The sequence below is a fragment of the Channa argus genome, chromosome 8, assembly GCF_033026475.1.
Source record: "Channa argus isolate prfri chromosome 8, Channa argus male v1.0, whole genome shotgun sequence".
NCBI classification, from domain to species: domain Eukaryota; kingdom Metazoa; phylum Chordata; class Actinopteri; order Anabantiformes; family Channidae; genus Channa; species Channa argus.
The window spans coordinates 18,153,387-18,172,396 of NC_090204.1; the positions used below are offsets into that span (position 1 = coordinate 18,153,387).

A 19,010-nucleotide genomic window follows, 5' to 3' on the forward strand; every position below is an offset into this window, starting at 1 on the left:
TTTTTTCCTTTTGCTTTGGCTAGCCAATGTTTTTTACTATGAAAACCAGACTAACAGTAACATTTGTATATGAGGAACGGTATAATATTTTTTGTCAGTTGATAAAAAACAAAATAATGCCAAGTCGACAACTACAGTATCTTCCCTCATTTCTGCTAGGACATAAATGATTGGCTTTTACCTGGCTTTCACTGCAACAAAGCAAATTTGCATAAAATAAAATTTCTCAATTGTTCCCAGTATGTATGCTTTTTGAATCTGTAGAGCTCAGAGGGGGGTGTGCAGGGCTGCAAAGCCTGGTCTCATTCCTGATTAATAACAGCCATGGCTGGCCCAGCTTTTCAAATCTGTATATGTGAATGTCCCATAAGCCTGAGGCCAGACAGCTGTTAACTGCTTGTATCCACCATCTCATCTTGACGATCCCTACACAGAATTCATGAACAAAAAATAAGATTTGAACATACAAGACTATGCAAGATTTTTGAGCATTTGATCAGCCCCACGTTCTTAAAGGGCCATCTTCTGGGACCAGAAGTACAGGAGAACAAGATACTGTTCAGTAATGTTTAAACATATTACTAAATTTAACATCATGGTCTGGGATTACATGAACAGACAGAGGAAACTGGGACATCTCGAACTGAATCAACAGACTTAAACAAAGTTTTCCAAGATCCTTGGATTGACCAGCCTGCCAAATTCCTTCAAAAGGTACACAACAACAAGAATAATCAGTAGGTAAATTGAGAGCTTTCCCCTCAGGCTCAATTCTAGTGCCACTAAAACCATCTAGTGCAACACCTGCACTACTGCAGTGTGCACTAAACCACATTTTTTTGAACACATACCATCATGCCCTCACTTCTAGGTAACATCCCAAGCACCTCTTTAGTTGGAACAACGGTTCATTCTCAGATTTGAAGTGTCCGAGTCCTCCCTTTGCTATTTTGCAGTTGGAAATTGAATGTTGGTTGAGGAGACATGGAGGATATTGAATTGATATTAAAAACAATCTGTTGGAAAGTGTTTCAGTTACGGGGCATCTCTTTGTGCCAGTCTGAAGAACACAGTGTTATTCTTTCACTTGCAAAAAAACAGTACAACAGCTGCAAACAGCAGCTTGCTAGACAATTTAAGCTTGCATATGTTCTACTGGCACAGTTTTCATTCTGCTTACTTTTCCCACAGTGATCTCCAGTCAATCTGCTTCTTCAGATTTGTTCAGTACTTACCATAATGCCAATCCAATCAGAACAATATCAGAAATGCAGGCACATAGGAATTTGAAGTAGTTCACCAGGTTAGTGAGCCTGATGTTTTTAATAATGGACTTTGTGCAAGTGACCACCACATGTCAGCAGCACATTAATATATTTATGGTACATTCGTTATTCTATGTCTGTCTAAATATTAGTTTTGCAGAGTACTCAGTCCTGTAGTCCTATTATTTTTCTTTGGGCAGAGAGACGGCGCAGAAAGAAATGATCTTTCTGAGAGAGAGAGAGACAGAGAGAGAGAGATCTGTCAGTCTGAGACCTTTGTGGGTACATGCGGTTTGAGAGGTGAAAAAGCTAACCACTGAACTATTTGTCTTTTTGACTCTACTCTCCATCTCTCTTTCATTTCCTCTATTCTCTTTCTTCCAGCCTTTCCTCTCCTTCACAAGCTGCCAACTTAAGTTAGCTCTGGTTACTTTCACATGTTTTTCCAAAGGTCTGGCAAGACACTAACATGCTTTTCAAAGAGAGTTTTGGAATTAGTTCCACTACTTTTGAAGAGTGCCTAAGCGAGTGTGTATACTGTACAAATGTTTGTATAAATATTTAAACTATTAGGGAAGCATCTTGTACCCTTTAAAAGTTGAAATAAACTAATTTTAAAACAAATTTAAAGTAATTTTGAGACTGTTTGTCCGCTGGATTTAAGACATAGAATCAAGTAAATCATTATTTATGAACTCATTTTAAGTTATCAGAATGACTGTTAGTACCTGACTTTATTTTGCTTTATTTTTCATTTTTATACGAAAGTATATGTGAATGCAGAATTTAAATATATAATCTGACTTTAGTGGCTGCAGAGATCTTTCGGAATGCAACCATTTCTACAGTATTCAAGAGCATTTTAGTCCTACACTAAACACACATTTTTGCTAAAATGACTGATGTCCATAGTTTCTTTACACATACACCTACTCAGTCTGTTTTATAGGGGACTTTCTAGTTTTTTCACTACACTTTTCAACCTTGTTATGTGACATCACCTGAACACCAAAATCCATGTTACGATGTAGGTCATATTCTTGGATTTAGCAGGAAATCTGCTAGATTAATTTCCAGGATAAAAACATGGAGAGGATGCTGCTCTTCACTCGAAGGCACTCAATGGCTACAAAAAGGGCAGATGGTGGAAGATGAGAAAACCCAATGGAAAATCGCTCAAGACAGCAAAGATTGATCGAGAAAAGGAAATCTGAGTTAGATACTTATGGAGCCAGGACATTGACTTAACATCTTGGCATTGGAAACCAAATTCTGACTGAAAAGGGGAACACTGGCATTGAAACATGGAAACACTGTATAGAACATTTTTAAAAGTGTTAGTGCTGAGATAAACTGTATTAGAAAATAAAACACAGGTATGACATAGTAAAAGAATGTACCACTGTTTTGTATCTCTCCTTTTCATTTGTATTTTTTTTAATGCGTATCCAGTTTGCAGTTCTTAATTTTCTTCCCCCTCATTTCACTGTTAAAACAAAAAAAAAATAAACTGTCGACAAAGAAAGACAACGAAAAACATTTAAAAATTGTCATTGAAGAACAAAATTAAAAATAATCAAAATAAAATAAAATATAACAAAAAAATAATAGAAATGAGATAATATCTCACTTAAGTGCAGAAAGAGGCACCGGTGCTTTTTTTTGTGTATTTTATGAACAAAACACAGGTTTTGGTGGTAGCTGCGGTAGTTTGGTTCTTAATAGAGTACAAAGTGGTGGTTTGGATGAAATATGACATATTTTCACATAATAAGAAAGGAATCAACACAGCCACAGATATAGATATATAGATGCAACACATATTTCATCATTGCTATCCATCTGTACAGTCAGGGTGTTCTAAATACATTGTTATAAAATGAAGCAAAAAGGTCTGTCTGACATTAATTCTTATCTTTTTCATGACAAAGTGACTGGTTTCTTAGCTATTGGCCAATTCTGTTTTATTAATACTATTGTTATTATGTTTTATTCAAGGCAAAAGGTTTTGTACAGCATCTTAGAGTAGAAAAAGAACATCTATATTTGTCTGATTCAGGCAAAATTAAAGAGAACATCTATATTTGTCTGATTCAGGCAAAATTAAAGAGCATTAAAATGCTTCATGAACTCTTTACAATTCGTGACATAAGTACAGTTTCACATTGTATGCACTGAACTGTGTATGGTGTGTGAGTACATCTGTCTTTGTCTCACTTTCCGTGCCTTTCTTCTCTGAATCTGTTTCACTATTTGTCTTTCATCTCCTATCTTCTTTTCAACTGGCACCCCCCCCCCCACCATCCACTCTATAAACCACATTTTTCCACCCCTCCCTCTCCCATTTCCTTTCCTCTATCTTACTGAGTGTAGCTGTCATCTCTCCAATGTGGCAGGTGAGGCCATAAAACAGCAGGAGAGGCCAGAGTAGGCCTGAGAGAAGAGGTGTGTGTGCGTGTGTGATTAATTATTATACGCATATCTGAGGCCTCCTATGCAGACTGTGCACACATACAGTAGATTCAGAAAGACAGTCATTAATCACATCTCTGTTGTTACAGTGTGATGGTCTGTTAAACAGTAACATCTCTGACCTTTGACCTGTGCTTTGTCTGCTGCTCTCTCTTTCTCACTCGCACACATAACTCATCATGTCGCCTTCAAGACCAGAATGTCTATTCGTCTCTCAGCTCTTCTTACACAAATACAGTGCATGTACTTTTCAATGATTTACAATGTTCAAGTGATATTTGAGAGTGTAAGGTGTGTACTGCGTACATACCAAGAGTGTTTCAGCTTAAGTCCATTAACCTCAACCACCTCTTTTCTCCCCCCTTCCAGCCTTTCTCTCAGTACTGTACTAGTGAATTTGCTGTAGTTCTAAGATTTACTAGTACAATTTCTGCACAATTAAAGGTTTTGCATTAAAAATTAGGTTAAGGTAAAGTACAATTTGTTACAATTAAAGTGTTGCTCTTGAAAAATGGCCAGTTTCAGTGTTATATGACAGCCATAACCAGCTATTTTGGCTAGTGGATTTCCAAAGTAACTAGTCCCTCAGCATTTGTACTGGCCACAATTTTTTTGTTGTGAAGTTATGTTTTATTTTACTGTAAAGGCCATTTGTCAAGTTTTATTACTTGTTAACATACTTGTGGACATATTGACTTCCTAATTAACTGAAACTTCATTATTTTCTACAACAATAAAATGGACTTAATACAAATATTCCTAACATTAACAACTGGGTGAAGTTTAAGAAAAATTAAGAATATTGAAATCAGTCACTATTAATCACTTTTCTTTTCACTATCTGAAATGCTTCACTTCTGTGCAGGTAGAGCTAATAGAGGAAGTGGGGCTGGTTTAGTGTGAAAGCTGCTATAGAGTCCACCAGAACGTTTGTGACAACTTAAGCTAAACTGGAAGATCTCGACAGGAAAATACAGAGAATTGTTGTTTTAGCATAATAATAGCAATTAGTAATTTGTCAACAAACTCACTATGTTAACACATGTACGTTTAGTGGATGAAGACCGTTTTTCCTGCACATTTAGGCTTGTTTGACGTCTTAAATGACTTTTTAGCTTTTACTCTGCAAGTTTAAATTGTGCATAACGTCACAATAATAAACAATCCTTCTCAGTGTCCCAGCTCAGCTGGGCTCTGTCTCCTCTCCCCCTGACAGCTGCAGCTCCGCTGTGTGTGTTTGTGTGTGTGTGAAGGAGCTGCCCCACCCTACGTTAGACAGAGAGCAGACAGCAGAGAAACTAGCAATAAAGCCACAACTATAACCTAATATCCACTAATCTCACTCAGTGCTCTCTTCAAGTGCAAAAAAATCGGCATTCCTACTCTGACTCGCTTGCACTATAGTACATATAAACGGGGTCAAAACAAATAGCATTGTTAAAAGGAATTTATGACAATCCACTTTAACTTGCAAAAGTGGGAATACCTGTGTTACCTGTGTTTTCTGAAATCCACAGGCACAGAGATGAGAGCAGAGGTCAAGGGTAGGAAGAAGAGGACTTTAAATGTGAAGACAGAGGGAACAGAGATATAGGAAAAGAGAGGAATAGGGTAGCGAAAAAGAGGGGAGGGTAAAGGATAAGAGGATAGGAATGAAAAATTAAACATGTCTGTAACTGATCAAAGTGGCAGCAAAGGAGAAGAGGAGGGAGCACAGAGTGGGCCGAGTTTGGATGCAAGATGAACTGAGCCTTGGGACATTTAGACAAAGGGTGTGTGTGTATGTGTGTGTGTGTGTTTGAGAGAAAGTGTGTGAAGGAGAGGTGCTTTCGGGGAGATTTTGACAGCCTTAAGCTCTGAGCAGCACATGGCCAAGTAAAGAGACCCATGAGAGCTCCTTGAAGAAACAGATCAAACTTCAGGATCTGGTTACAATAGTGTGTAGTGTATGTGTGTATTGTGTTATCTCTGTCTCTTCATAGCTTGACTCCTCGAGGAATGCATCATTAACGAGCTGCAGAGAAAGCCGATCTTAAAGTGATACTTCTCCTAATATTGTGCCATATTTTGGGATAAAACACACTTTTGTGGTGGCTGCATAAACAAATATTTTCCTTCCTATTGGAGGGTAAAGATGGTGGTGGTTTGAATTAATGGGAGTTTTCACAGCATAAATACATATCTTACCAGCCACAGACACTCATGAGGTGCAACCTTTTAGACCTTTGAGTGAGTGGGCCTGTTGATGACTTTTCTATCACTAGACTGCTGCTGTGGTCGAATGATAGAACCTTTTTTTATTAGTTGAATGGTTCCGGTGTGCTGTAAACAAATCACTGTTTTGAAATTTAAAATTTTATATCATGTTGTGCGTTCAACGTGCACAGAAATCGAGCAGATTTTCACATGTGAGGACACTTCCCTCTAGGGGCGTGTCTGAAAGGCCACTAACGACAATGTCTGAGGCTGAATTCTCCTAACATTGTCCAGAGTTCATATGTGAAACAGGCTTAAGTTACTAGATTCTTACTAAGTTACTAAATTGCGGCATTGTGTGTTAATTTACACCTAAATGTAATTTTAACATCCTTTTACCCATTTTCGAAATATTTTTTTTGATTAGTAATTATATGAGTAAATATTTTTTTCATATGTTTGCAACTTTAGTTAGAATGATTATAATAAGATCAACATGGACCATTTACAGAATAAAAATAGGTACCTAGCTAACACAGTCTGCAAGCCAATGTCTGCTCATGTACTCAACTGAGGTGTGCTTGAAGTCTAGACTGTGCAATGTTTTGCTTTAAAAAACTATTAGCGTTTGGAAAATTGCTCACATTTATTTAAGAAAAAAAGTTTGCAGTTTGTGCTTCTGAGAAGCGCTTTCTGTAATATTGTGAATGATATCTAGCCCTAACATGAAACAAATCTACTGAACATTTTATATACTGCAGGTCAAGAAAGAAGAAATTTTGGTGAGTTCAGTGGCTTTATTGATGCTGTATGAATGTTGTTATGTAGTGTTTCATACATAAAGTGGAAGTTAACATAGAACTTAATGCTGTGTTAAATGTCATGATAACGGTAAAAGCCCACTCAGTCATTTAAAAAATAAATGGTCTGCAAGATAACAGCCCTGGCTTGGTTTTTGATACAGTAGCCATTTATTTGTGCAAAGATGACATTTTTATGGCTCCTTGTTGATTTTGTTTGCTCTCCTAATAACTGTGCGATGGAATAATTTGGAGGAATGATTGAAGCCAGGGGAGCTGAGGGAGCCAGGCGGACAGACAGGGAGAAGTGGGGGAGAGGGGGGAGGAGGTTGGGGGTGAAACCGCAGTTTTTATATGTTGTCTGGTTTTGATTTGGTAAGAGCCATCATTCACCAGTTCACTGGGGTGGCAAGCCAGATGAGTGTGTGCTTTAGCAGGACTGTGTGTTTTGTTCTTTTGAGCTTGCTACCTGGTTTAACATTGAGAGCTGACTCTGAAGAGGCTAAAGTCCTTTACAATCATTCTTGATTTTTCACCTTTTCAAATAGAGACAACCATTTACACCTATGAGCAATTTAGAGTCACCAATTAACCTAACATGCAAGTCTTTGGAGTGTGGGAGGACTCCAGAGTACCCGGGGGGAAACGTGAAGCCAGCAAGTAGATATGAACCAGGGATCTTCTAACTGTGAGGCAGGAGCACTAACCACTTTACTACCTGCTGCCCAAGAGTAGTCAGACATTTTGTGAAATACACTTATTTTTGCAGTACAGAGTTAGATTAGAAGATCAATACAACTTTGATTGTTGCTGCAGGGCCAGGTCAGGTTAGGCCTCCTTTATACAACACACAAAATGGTCACTTATATCAGTTTTGTTAGAACATCGAGTGTTTACTACTGTAAACGGTTTTCCCATTTTATCATCTGTAAATCTTTATTTAGCACCTAAAGACAAACAAACAAAACAATGTGTTTGACATGTTTGAGTGTTTGTTTCTTTCTTGTGCAGTGCCTACAGCCATGCAATGAACTGTGGGAAACCAGGAAGGTGCTCTCTTCAAAGTCTTGTGAGGTAAGATAGACTGCGTGTGTGTGTGTGTGTGTGTTCGGGGGGGGGCTTAAACGGTTATTTGTAGAGCCAGTTGCTGTGGCTTTCAGATAGATTAGTTTTTCATCACAATAGCTGAAGCATGTTACTGGATGGATGGCTGGTAAGAAACACACGGTAATTCAGAGCTATTAGCTAAAGCTTGTGTTTACATTTCTGCAGCCATGTGCACAGACATAAGCAGGGAAATACACACATCTATTACTTTTCAGACCAAACCTAAGGGCTTCCTTCAAACAGTCAGTATGAGTTTACCAAAGGAAACACTTTCGCCTGTGTCCTCATATGAGTGTTTGTGTGAGTTACGTATAATTTCCGTAAATATAAACTGTATTAGTAATAATTTCCCTCCTGTTCATTTCTCAGAAGCAGACAGAGTGTGTGACGAGCAGAGAATTTCTGGCCTCCCTCAGGTCGTCTCGCCAGGGTGACTGTCCTCCACCTCAGCGAGCCACTGGATTTGCTGCAGCCTGCGTGGAGAGCTGCGCATCAGACCTGCATTGTCCATCCCCCAAAAAGTGCTGCTCCAATGGATGTGGACATACCTGCCAAGCCCCATCAAATCAATACAAAGGTAAATGCAAGTGCATTAGAGCTGGTTGAAAGTTGTTAGTGACAATCTTTGGGTCATAATTGATTATTGTTTGGTAATCTATCATGGTACTTGACTGATCTACAATAAATACACTGATGGCATTAAGGGAATATCTGATGGCATGCAGTTCATGTGCGTGCTTTGGTTAGAAATGTTTTCCAAATGTAATTTAATGAAAGATCCTTTAATTCGGTCTGTTAGACTATGACTAGACATGTGAAGACCAGCCATGGTTAACAGTCCCAGTCCCATCTGCGTGAGATTATATGGGAACATGAACTGCCTCAGACACCTGTGTAGTGAAGCTGAAACAAAATGATAGTCAAAAAGATTTAGTTTCAACAGGTTTCAATGTAATATTTTTTGTAGCCAAAAAGTTTGAGCACTGACTTGCACTAAGTACACACCTCCAATGCACACCCCCAGGTGATTTCCATTATTTTGGCTAATTGGGTGTTTTGTACCTGTACTGTGTGTCTGTACAGACTGTAGCTGATTGACAGTTCCTGTTAGTTGCACCTGTTGGTGGGGGAAAAAGACCACCATTATCATTTGTTCAAAGAATTTGGTGACCTGGAGCCCTAATCAGATGGGGTAAATGAAAACACTTGTGGGGGTCTGTAGAATCTTTGAAGCACTAACTACAGTTATTCAGACGCTGACACAGATTGCACACTTTTGTGGATTAAAGTAGTTAAACCAAAAAAACAAAAAAACAAAACGGATCCCCTCGCTTACAGTACACCCGGTAACTCATCATGACAAGCGGTTTTAGCATTTTTTGCAATGTTTTAAAAATTTTAAAAATCAAGTCTTTATTCAGTGCTCTGTAGAAGCCAAAGCATTGAACATCTGCACTGGACCGTTTATATCATTCTTCCTGGCAGCTCCTCTCAAGTTCCAAAAACTGAAATCTCTAATTTACAAAAGTATACCAATGCACTCAATATTATGGTCAGGTGCATCCTGTTTGCTTTAATTTTCTTTCAGATGTGTCTATAACTTGATTGGAGTCCACATGTGTCCACAAGAGAGTTGAAAAAGTTTTGAAATGCACATGTCTGTATATGTAAGTCTACAGTCTCACAATGTGCATTGCATATCAGGACAAAATCCAAGCCATGATCTGCAAGCAACTCTACATAAGCTTGTAAACCTCTGCGATATAACTGTGGTGAAGCACTGGTGAGGGCAAATGTGCAAAACCATTTCTCACGTTTTGACTGTTGCCCTCTGGGTGGATGGTTTGATAACAAAAGGCACATTGTGTAAAAGTCATATGACAGCCACCTATCCTTAGAGCCATTATGTTCATCTCATAATTATATATATTTTTATGTCTTTTAAATAACAGCACTTTTCCCTTTTGCCCTTGCAGGTGTTCCACTGAAGCCTCGCAGAGAGATGAGCTTTGTGGAGGACTCAGAGGGTCATGTAAAGGTAGTGTGGGTTTCAAAGTTCAACGTCAGCGTGGAGCCGGTCGTGTACATACTCCAGGCCCGGTGGAACGCAGGCATCCATCCCAGTGAAGACCACGCCTCACCATGGGCTACTATTATTATGGTAGTTACCTACAGCCTCACACTTTTCAGCCGAGGTTTACAAAAATGTCCTGTGATGTTCATTGTTGTTTTTTTTTTTTTAATCCTCCTAATACATATCATCTTACCCTCCCTACATTACTGATAGATACTGTTTAACCTGTGTAGCTTGTGATATAAGGTTAGGGGGGAAAAACACATGTAAGAACATGTCACACAGCAGTAGAGGCATTGACATTATAAAAATGGTTCCCTATGCCTTTAACAGTGGAGCAACCCCACAAAGTTTATAACATATCTTTACCTCATAACTCTCAATTTGGCTCAATGATGAAACTTCTTAGCTATGGAGATGGATGTTTGACTCTTTTTCCACCTCATCAGTCTCCTGCCTTGCTGTCTAAACCTCTCCACCCCAGCCAGTCTCCCATTCTGCCAGGGTAAACCGTGTGTGTGTATGTGTGTGTGTGTCTATGTGTTTGTGTCTGTCTATGTGTGTGTGCGTGCACACTGTACATCCATGTGTGAGTGCCTGTGTGAGGTTAGGTAAATAAGCAGAGCTTAAAAAGGAACCACAGGCAGCCACAGTCGTTCCACCGGCTGACTCTGAATGACTGAACGCTCATTATAGACTTAAATAGATGGCAGCTTGTAAGTGTGTGTGTGTGTGTGTATGTGTGTGTGTGTTTGTGTGTGTGTGTGTGGATGAGTAGGTTTTAAGCAGGAGACAAAAGTGAATCTTTAACATTTTCAACGATTATTTGGGCAAATCATTTAATTTCACAATTATCTGCACCTATTCACTTATGACACTTATGTATAGTGCACAGAGCTTTCTTGTTTTTTAAAGAAAATATTCTGAATGTGTCAGCAATGACAGCATATGTATAATATATACACTGAGTTGCCAGTTTATTAGGTAAACCTAGATAAAATGAGGGCAGTCTAATACAACAGGCCTGCAAAAACTCATATAGTATGTTAGTGAGGTTTGTAGAGTTGTGAAAACCTATGAAAACCCCATGAAAATCTGAAATATTTCATAATTTATCAATACAAGAAGTTATGACTTGTATAATTAAACAGAAAGTATAAATCTAATTTAAACAAATTTTTGTTATTGACAATATTAACTCTTTGTTCACATTATATATTATATGTTCATCAGACACTTCTTCAGGCAAATCAACTAGCAGTCATTGTTTACCTGTTATAAATATTTCTGTGCCTTTAGCCTCAGTGAACCACTTCTCAGAAAGGGAAACAAGGTCAAATCGTTAAGGTGGACTTTTGGTGGTAATTTTGCTGATCTTTTTCATCTTGCCTTTCTGTCTGTCAGTTAGCAAAGCACGTTTTACTGAATAGGCTTATAATGACAGCTTGACCTCTAACAAAAATATGATACGAATGTAGGTGTGATGAGCAGACAACTAGTTTTTCAGTAAGAGGTGACAGTTGTGGACAATATATACACATATAAACACATGGATATACACATGAACATTCTTGTTTCTTTTGTAGTTGAGCAATGATTTAATCCAACCTACCGTGTGGTTCAATAGGGATAAAATTATTTAAGAGTTTCTTCCTTTTGTACCAAGAAGTTAACAATTAGCACCACAGATTTCTTCAATTTAATTTCTGCAACCTGAATCCTAAATATATGTATATATATTTTTTGAAAACTCTAGCAATGGCACCTCACAGCTAGAAGGTTGTTGGATCTGGGATAATGTCAAACAAATAGTGTTAGGAAATATGGATATTTGTCTTCTTGCAGAGTGCTAGAAACTTCCATTACCTGCAGCCAATTAGTTAAGCATAACAAGTGGAAACGGGGAAACAGCTAATCTCTGTCCAAAACGACATTCTCCTACCAGCACCTCCAGCTGACTAATTAGCAGTGTAGAAGTGTCCAAAATCCCCTCTGAGTCTCCCTGACCACACTTAACTGAATAACTGGTTAACTTTAATTATGTAATTATGTTTTTGTTTTGTAAGAGCCAGGCCGTATCTTTTTTAAACAAACTACATATGATGTGCTAAGTTGTAAGCTTTAGATGTATGCAGGTATTCTGTTTCCATTAGGCAGTGTCTAGTTTTTAAATTGCTCTTCTTTTTTCCTTTGGGCGTTTGTGCCATTAGCTGATATTAGATTAGTGTAGAGAGATGAGAAATCAGATTAGAGAATGGGATATGACACGCAACAAACGTCTCCCGGGCCAGGACATAAACTGTAGGCTTTAGAGGTTAATGTGGTACCAGTTGTCCCGCTATTTCCCCGCTATTTTAAGATAACCAGCTGTAGCCCAGACAGTTATGAGAATGTTATCAGTTTCCTTTTTACTGTCAACAAGAAACTGTCAACTATTGTTATGAATCACATTATATTGTATATTAGATCCAAAAGCTATATAAAGACAACACAAGTTAAGATTGTGAATGCTCAAATCCTTGTCTTAAAATGGTTTTGATGTGTGTGGTTTTAGACCCTTTCAGAAGATGTGGTTCTGTCAGATCTAAGACCTCAGCGGTGGTACCAGTTCAGAGTAGCAGCCATTAACAGCCACGGCAGCAGAGGTTTCACCACACCAAGCAAACACTACATCTCCAGTAAAGGTAATACAAGCATGAACAGAGCTGTTATACGTGTCTCACAGATGATTTTTCCTGCTTGCCTGTAAATTCTGATATTCTTTCATTAGACAAATTCTTGCATTCCATTTGTGTCATTTTAAGAGAGGTATTACACCTCTCTGAGGAAAAGTCAGAAACTCAGGAGCATTTCCTTTTCTGTCCTTCGCTGTTCTTTCTCTCTTTCACTCAGAGTTTATGGATAAGGTATACACAGCAGGAAAACGATCAGGCAGTCCATAAAACACAGACACGAAACAGAATACACACATGCACACACGTTGGTTTTCATCACCTCGTAGGGTTTTTACATTCGTTTACAATAACTTCCTGGAGACTCACCCCAATCTTTAGCATAACGACAACTTTCCAAACCCTGACCCCGAACCCTTAACCTAACCGTACACTAACTTTAAACCAACTCATCAACTTAAAATACAATTTGGATGGTGGGGACAAGCATCTGGACCATGCAAGGAAGACTTGTCCTCACAATGTAAGTAATAGATGGTGCGCATGCACACACACCCACACTCACATCCACACACACACACACACACACTGTAGGAGGTCCTAGCGCTAATGCTTAGCAGACTTGGGTTATATTGGTGTTGTGCCAGAATTGAATAGTGATAGGAATCCCTTGCCAGGATTGGCTAGAGCATATTTGTATGTGAATAATGACTTCAAGTTGGATCAAGCTTTGGAAAAAAGGTTCTTTATCAGTTGGACACACATGGGAAATTAAGAAGAGGTGTCTGAAATAGCATTTTACACCACCATGAACAAAACAACACAGCAATACTTGAAGACTCCAATAGAGCTTAATAAAAAAAAAACCACTGAATGTTCTTTGGCAGCTCCTTGTGGTCCATCAAAATATTATAGAAATAGTTGAACATTGTTGAGCATTTGGGAAATACACTTTGCTTTCTTACTGAGAGTTAGATGAGAAAGTCAAAAACACTCTGAAGTCTGTCTGTTGTTGATGAAATTGGAATTATGCTTCTCTGGGCTCCGTGTGAGCAAATGTACGTGGATGTTATTTTGACACAATCGCAAATTTTTCTTTTGTAAAGGCTTTTTCTCTTTTATTAGGTTTTTTTTTTTTATCCTAATCTAAGCTAACCAGCTGATGGCTATAATGTAGCTTTACAACACAGTATAAGGTTGGCATTGGCCTTCTCATCTAACTCTAAGCAACTAAGAAAATAAGTACAAATCCCAAATGTTTGGCTCAGTGTGTTTGCATGACTATGTGTGCCTTTGTATGTATTTTAGGATCTGGGTTAAAGGTTAAAGACACACACTTAAACATTCCAGATACCACCACAGTCTTGTGTTTCCATTTCATTTGTCTGATTAGTCAGGGGCTAGAGGTTAGGGGTCAAAAACTACGAAGCTGGCAGATGTCAGGATAGTTGAGGTTCCTCTAATGTGACCTGATGCTAACCAGAGAGAGAATTTGAATTTGAAAACCTCCCTTCCTGTTCATTCAGATAACAAGGTTACACAGGATGTGCCAGCAGTAATCACCAGGGAATGTCTGGATCAGAAAACACATTTTGATATCTTCATTTCATGAAAGAATAGAATGAAATCCAGTTGATTGAGGGAGACCGACAGACTGAAAAGGGCCCCAGAGAAGAGACTGTGTGTGTGTTTTGGTTCTGATCTGGCAATTACCCCTGGCATCAATAGACACCCTCTTTATTGCAAAGAAACATCACTCACACACATGCATTCATAAACAAGCCCGATTGTGCAGCTCTTATATGTTGCCCTAAATTTGATATCTGCATCTGGCTCAGCAAACCATAGCCCGGGGCCTGTGGGGGTCTGTCATGGGGAATGTAGTTCTAATCAGATGCATTTTGTAGTTTTAATCAAATGCAGGATTTGGGATAACTAATACGATACAGAACCATTGTTGAAAGAGGAACAACCTCAGGATTATATCTTGGAGGTGAACAATGACTAGTGGTCACTTGGTCTGTGTTGTGGCAGCTACTGAGAGGAAGGCTTCAGGCTGCTGCAGCATCGATCACGTTTGATGCGGTAAATCTAATTGGGTTTTTAGATTTGAATGAGACCAATAGGAAATTAGCTGTTTCCCCCATGAGTGGGTTCATCATATTGCACTAACACAGCACAGTAAAACTTGAATTATTAGACAGTCTAGTCAAGGTGCTGAACAGTCTGTAATTTGTTGTTACAAATATCACTTTTCAGTAGATAAACCTGAGTGGATTTTAAGTGGCAAGAGCCACAGGTTTATTGTGAGGTTACACAGTGAACTCCGATGTCCAACTGTAATGAAAACATCAAGTCTTATATTTGACAAAACAACAGTAAATAACCTATGGACTGTTATTGGGCTCTGCATGCAGATGTCTCCTGTGCTGTCTTATGTATGGCGAGGGCTGTTGCAGATGTAAACGTCCCATTATAGTTTTGATGTTATAGAGAAGAAGAAGTCATCTTTCAGTATGCAGCTTACAAAAATATAATGTGGAAACTTGAAACTTGAAGTACACGTACAATGTGTTTGTATTTTTCTGAAGTAAGGCCATGTTCACAGCAACATTAGCTTTAAGTCAAAAAACGATTTTGTTTTGCTTGGGTGTTTAATCTGGTAAAGATTTTGCTGCATCTGGCAAGATGCTGTGTTCGCTAATTACTTACATGCAAGTCCGTGTTCCTGGTTACTTTATAGCATGAACACTGTATTTTTGCCGCCTAACAACTACTGTGTTTCCCCATGTATCTCTCTGCAGATCCATCACCTCCAGAATCTCCAGCAAATATTAGAGCAATTAACCAGACTCTGGACTGGACAAGTTTGCAATCAGGATCCCCGTTCACAGAAAGGTAATTAGAGTATTCTATAGACTATTTATACTATTTATTCTTTTTGGTTAGTTGTTATGCATCTTTTTGGCATTGCAAGCTGCCATTGTGTGTAATCAATCATAAGTTGTGGTCCAGTACAGTAGATAGACGGTGCTTGTCGGATTGCGTAGCAGCATGAAAATTATAGATCATCCTTGTTCAATCATATATTGCAGTGTCTTTTCTATTTGTCTGCTGTGACTTAAAACACGGTCATCTAAAGGTTAGACCATGTGTTGGATCAGCAGTGATTTTCCAATAAAAAATTTAATAACAGAGGTGAGGACTTAAATTGTAGCTTGGTTTCAACATAATGACATTAAATGTCTGCGGCTTTACATATATAGAGTTAATGATTACAAACAACAGTAAGCAGGATAAACAAGTTGTGCATTTATTTTACTGCCCATTTCAGCATTCTATTGCCATCCATGTCGTGACATTTGCATTCTTGTTCGCTCTCCTTAGATCAACGGGAAGCGGGGTGACAGTGGCAGTCTTATTACAATGGGAGCCCCCCAGAGAGGGAGACCTTCCAGTCCACAACTACAGAGTCACTTGGATGCCCCGACATACAGACACGGCACACAAACAAACACAGCCAATGCAGGCACACACACATACAGGGCACAACACCATGCACACACGACCTACAAACACACAAGGTAAAAAGGAGAACAACAGCAGAGTAACTCAGGGGGTAAGAAAACTTTCTTTACACTTATGCAAAATGAAAGAATAAAGTAATTGTATTTATATTCGCACTGTCATTCAGCCACTGCTTTCCACACACACGCGCATGCACATGCACACACATATACACAGATACACTGATCAGCTTTAACATTATGACCACTTGCCTAATATTAACTAGACCCCCCTTTTGCCACCAAAACCACCCTGATCTAGCAAGGCATGGATGCCAGTACACTTCTGAAGGTATGCACGTATCTCACACCAAGCCATTAGCAATGTATCCTTGAAGTCCTGTACGTTTTGAGGGCGGAATTTTGTTTTCCATCACATCACACAGATTCTTGATTGAACTGAGTTCTGGAGAATTTGGAAGCCAAGTCAACAACTCAAACATGTTGTCTCAAATTGTTCTTAAACCTTGGTAGGCTGCAGAAACTACTGGCATGAAGTAATATACATGATGTAAAAGAAAACTAGTCAGCATGGGCCCCCTGACAGTCTGCAGCTACGCAGACCCAAATGCAACAAACTGCGAAGCACTGTGTGTTCTGACACCTTTCTATTGAAACTTCACTCACCATGTGCATAATTGAGCCTTGGGTGCCCATGACCCTGTTGCTGGTTTAAATTTTTTTCTTTCCTTAGACCACTTTTGGTATGTCCTGACCAATGCAGCACGAGAACACCATACCCAGTAGTCTAGCAATCACAGTTTGTCAAAGTCAAATAAAGTCCTCATGTTTGCCCATGTTTTATGCTTCCAACACAACTTCAGGGACAAAATGATCACTTCCGGCCCAACACATTCCACTCACTTCCAGGTGCCATTGTAACAAGATAAATTATATTTGTCTAACTGCTTACCCATATATTCACTCAGACTTATAATTCTGTACTGAGGACCCACAAACCTGCTTACTGCAGCCATAAGAATATTTATTTTTACCTTAATAGATTATCATTCTGGGAAATGCTCGGGAAGGGACTTGGGTGTGTAAATATAAAAATGCTGCAAGGAGATGGATAGCATAGCTTAAAGACTACCTTGGTTCTGTCCAAAAGTAAAAACATGCCTAGTGTACCACCATTTCTGAAGCAACACTCCTTATTTGTTTATTTGTATGAAAGGTGAAGTTTAAATGCAAAAACCAGATTTGAATTCTTATCCCCCTTTACACATACACAATATGCATATACTGTATCTATAACTGCACCTGAGAAATTTTATTAGGCCTCTAAAAACATGCATTTCACAGAAGTACATTTGTACATTCCATGTATTTTGCTTGTTATTACTGCAGGGATTTTGTTGCTTCCACAGATAGAACAGGCTCTGTAAATGGCTGCTGTGTGTGAAGGGGTGTAAATAACTCAAAGAACTTGTTTAATAAAATCACTTTTACTCTTTTATTTTTTAAGGTCCGCTATTACACAAGTAAACAACAAACAGCATGCACTATACTCTAGGAGCAACTGCTACTCCCCTTTAATACTCTTTTATTCTAAATACTAGACGTAAATAATGTGTATTAAAAAATGACCTGTAGCCAATTACAGTTCCCACCATTGTGGTTTTACAGTATTTAATTAACAATAATGAGGTGATAATATTATTTAATAATATTCCCTTGCTTTTTACAAATTGACAAGCTAGCAGACTAAAGATGGTCAAAATTTTCTATTTTATGTATTTTTATTGTAAGTTTTACAATGTAACATGTTGCTTGTATATGTAACAAAATTCGAGAAATAGATGTGGTGTTGGTATATTCCCTCTTGTTTCTTGCCATGGTTTTCATGTTCTTTGCTGACCTTTTAAGCATATGTTCCTTTTGGATCTGAATATGTAATATTGTCCACAGACAAACACCCTATTATCTTTATGGGACATAAAGTAACCTTGTTAGTGTGCAATGCCAATGTGGTTTAAGTGAATGCACTGAAATAACATGACAATGTAGACAGCAGAGCAAGGTTGATTTCCTGCATTCAGATGATATGTTTAGCTTGAGCCGAAGTTTCTGTGAATGTAATGACAATATCTCCGTCACTGAGTGAGAGAGCATGTCAGTTATTGTGGTTGTACATTGTATGATCTGTGCAAAGGTTGAACTGTATGACTGCAGCTGCCAGCACAGCATAGTGTAAAGCATGGGAGCAAGAGAATGATGGGACATTAAGGTATTTTCCATGTAAATACAAAACAAAAGGAGCATCTTAACTTCTTAAAAAAATAACAGATTTCTTGATGTACCTTTGAAATTATATTTAATGCAGCAATAACACCCTAAAGAGTTGATTTTGTTATCCTGATTATAGGCGTGGTGATGATGTAATGTGATAAAAATACAGCTAATTCTAGTCAGCAGCACCAAAATACCCATAATCACAGTAAACAATGAGGATATTACAGCATTGACGCAATAGGTGTGATTGCCTTTGTAGTAGATAACTGAATGTTTTTTTCTAAGGTACTGAACCAACATAATGATAAATGATGAAAGTACTTTTGCAAAGGATCCTTTAAAACAATGGAAAATTGAAATTAATATCAGACTTTTAAGCCTTAACTGCAAGCACACCTATATGGACCTAGCTACCCTAAGTAGTGATGGTGATCCCAGATCTAATCTAGTGGAGCCACTTATCTGTAGTCTGGTCCTCTGTTCTGCTTGGCTGGTACGCCTGGAATTCAAATGGGGCCCCCTAACTAGTCATTCCTACTTACAGCTGCATCACAACAGGTAATGCAAGAAGCTGAATAACATTGGTATGCTGTGTACAATAACTTTCATGTAACAGAATTTAT

General features: G+C 38.5%; 1 protein-coding gene across 2 annotated transcripts in view; it reads left to right on the plus strand.

Moving 5' to 3' along the window:
• anos1b (anosmin 1b) overlaps positions 1-19,010 on the plus strand; it is a 42,696-nt gene that overhangs the window by 16,282 nt on the left and 7,404 nt on the right. Inside the window, exons 3-8 of one of the 2 annotated variants that reach the window (XM_067514210.1) lie at positions 7,745-7,807; positions 8,213-8,417; positions 9,817-10,001; positions 12,469-12,598; positions 15,391-15,484; positions 15,974-16,205. In XM_067514210.1, coding sequence (XP_067370311.1) covers positions 7,745-7,807; positions 8,213-8,417; positions 9,817-10,001; positions 12,469-12,598; positions 15,391-15,484; positions 15,974-16,205 — 909 coding nt within the window. Of the gene's footprint in view, positions 1-7,744; positions 7,808-8,209; positions 8,418-9,816; positions 10,002-12,468; positions 12,599-15,390; positions 15,485-15,973; positions 16,206-19,010 lie in introns of both variants that reach the window. The other variant, XM_067514209.1, reaches the window with a different exon arrangement.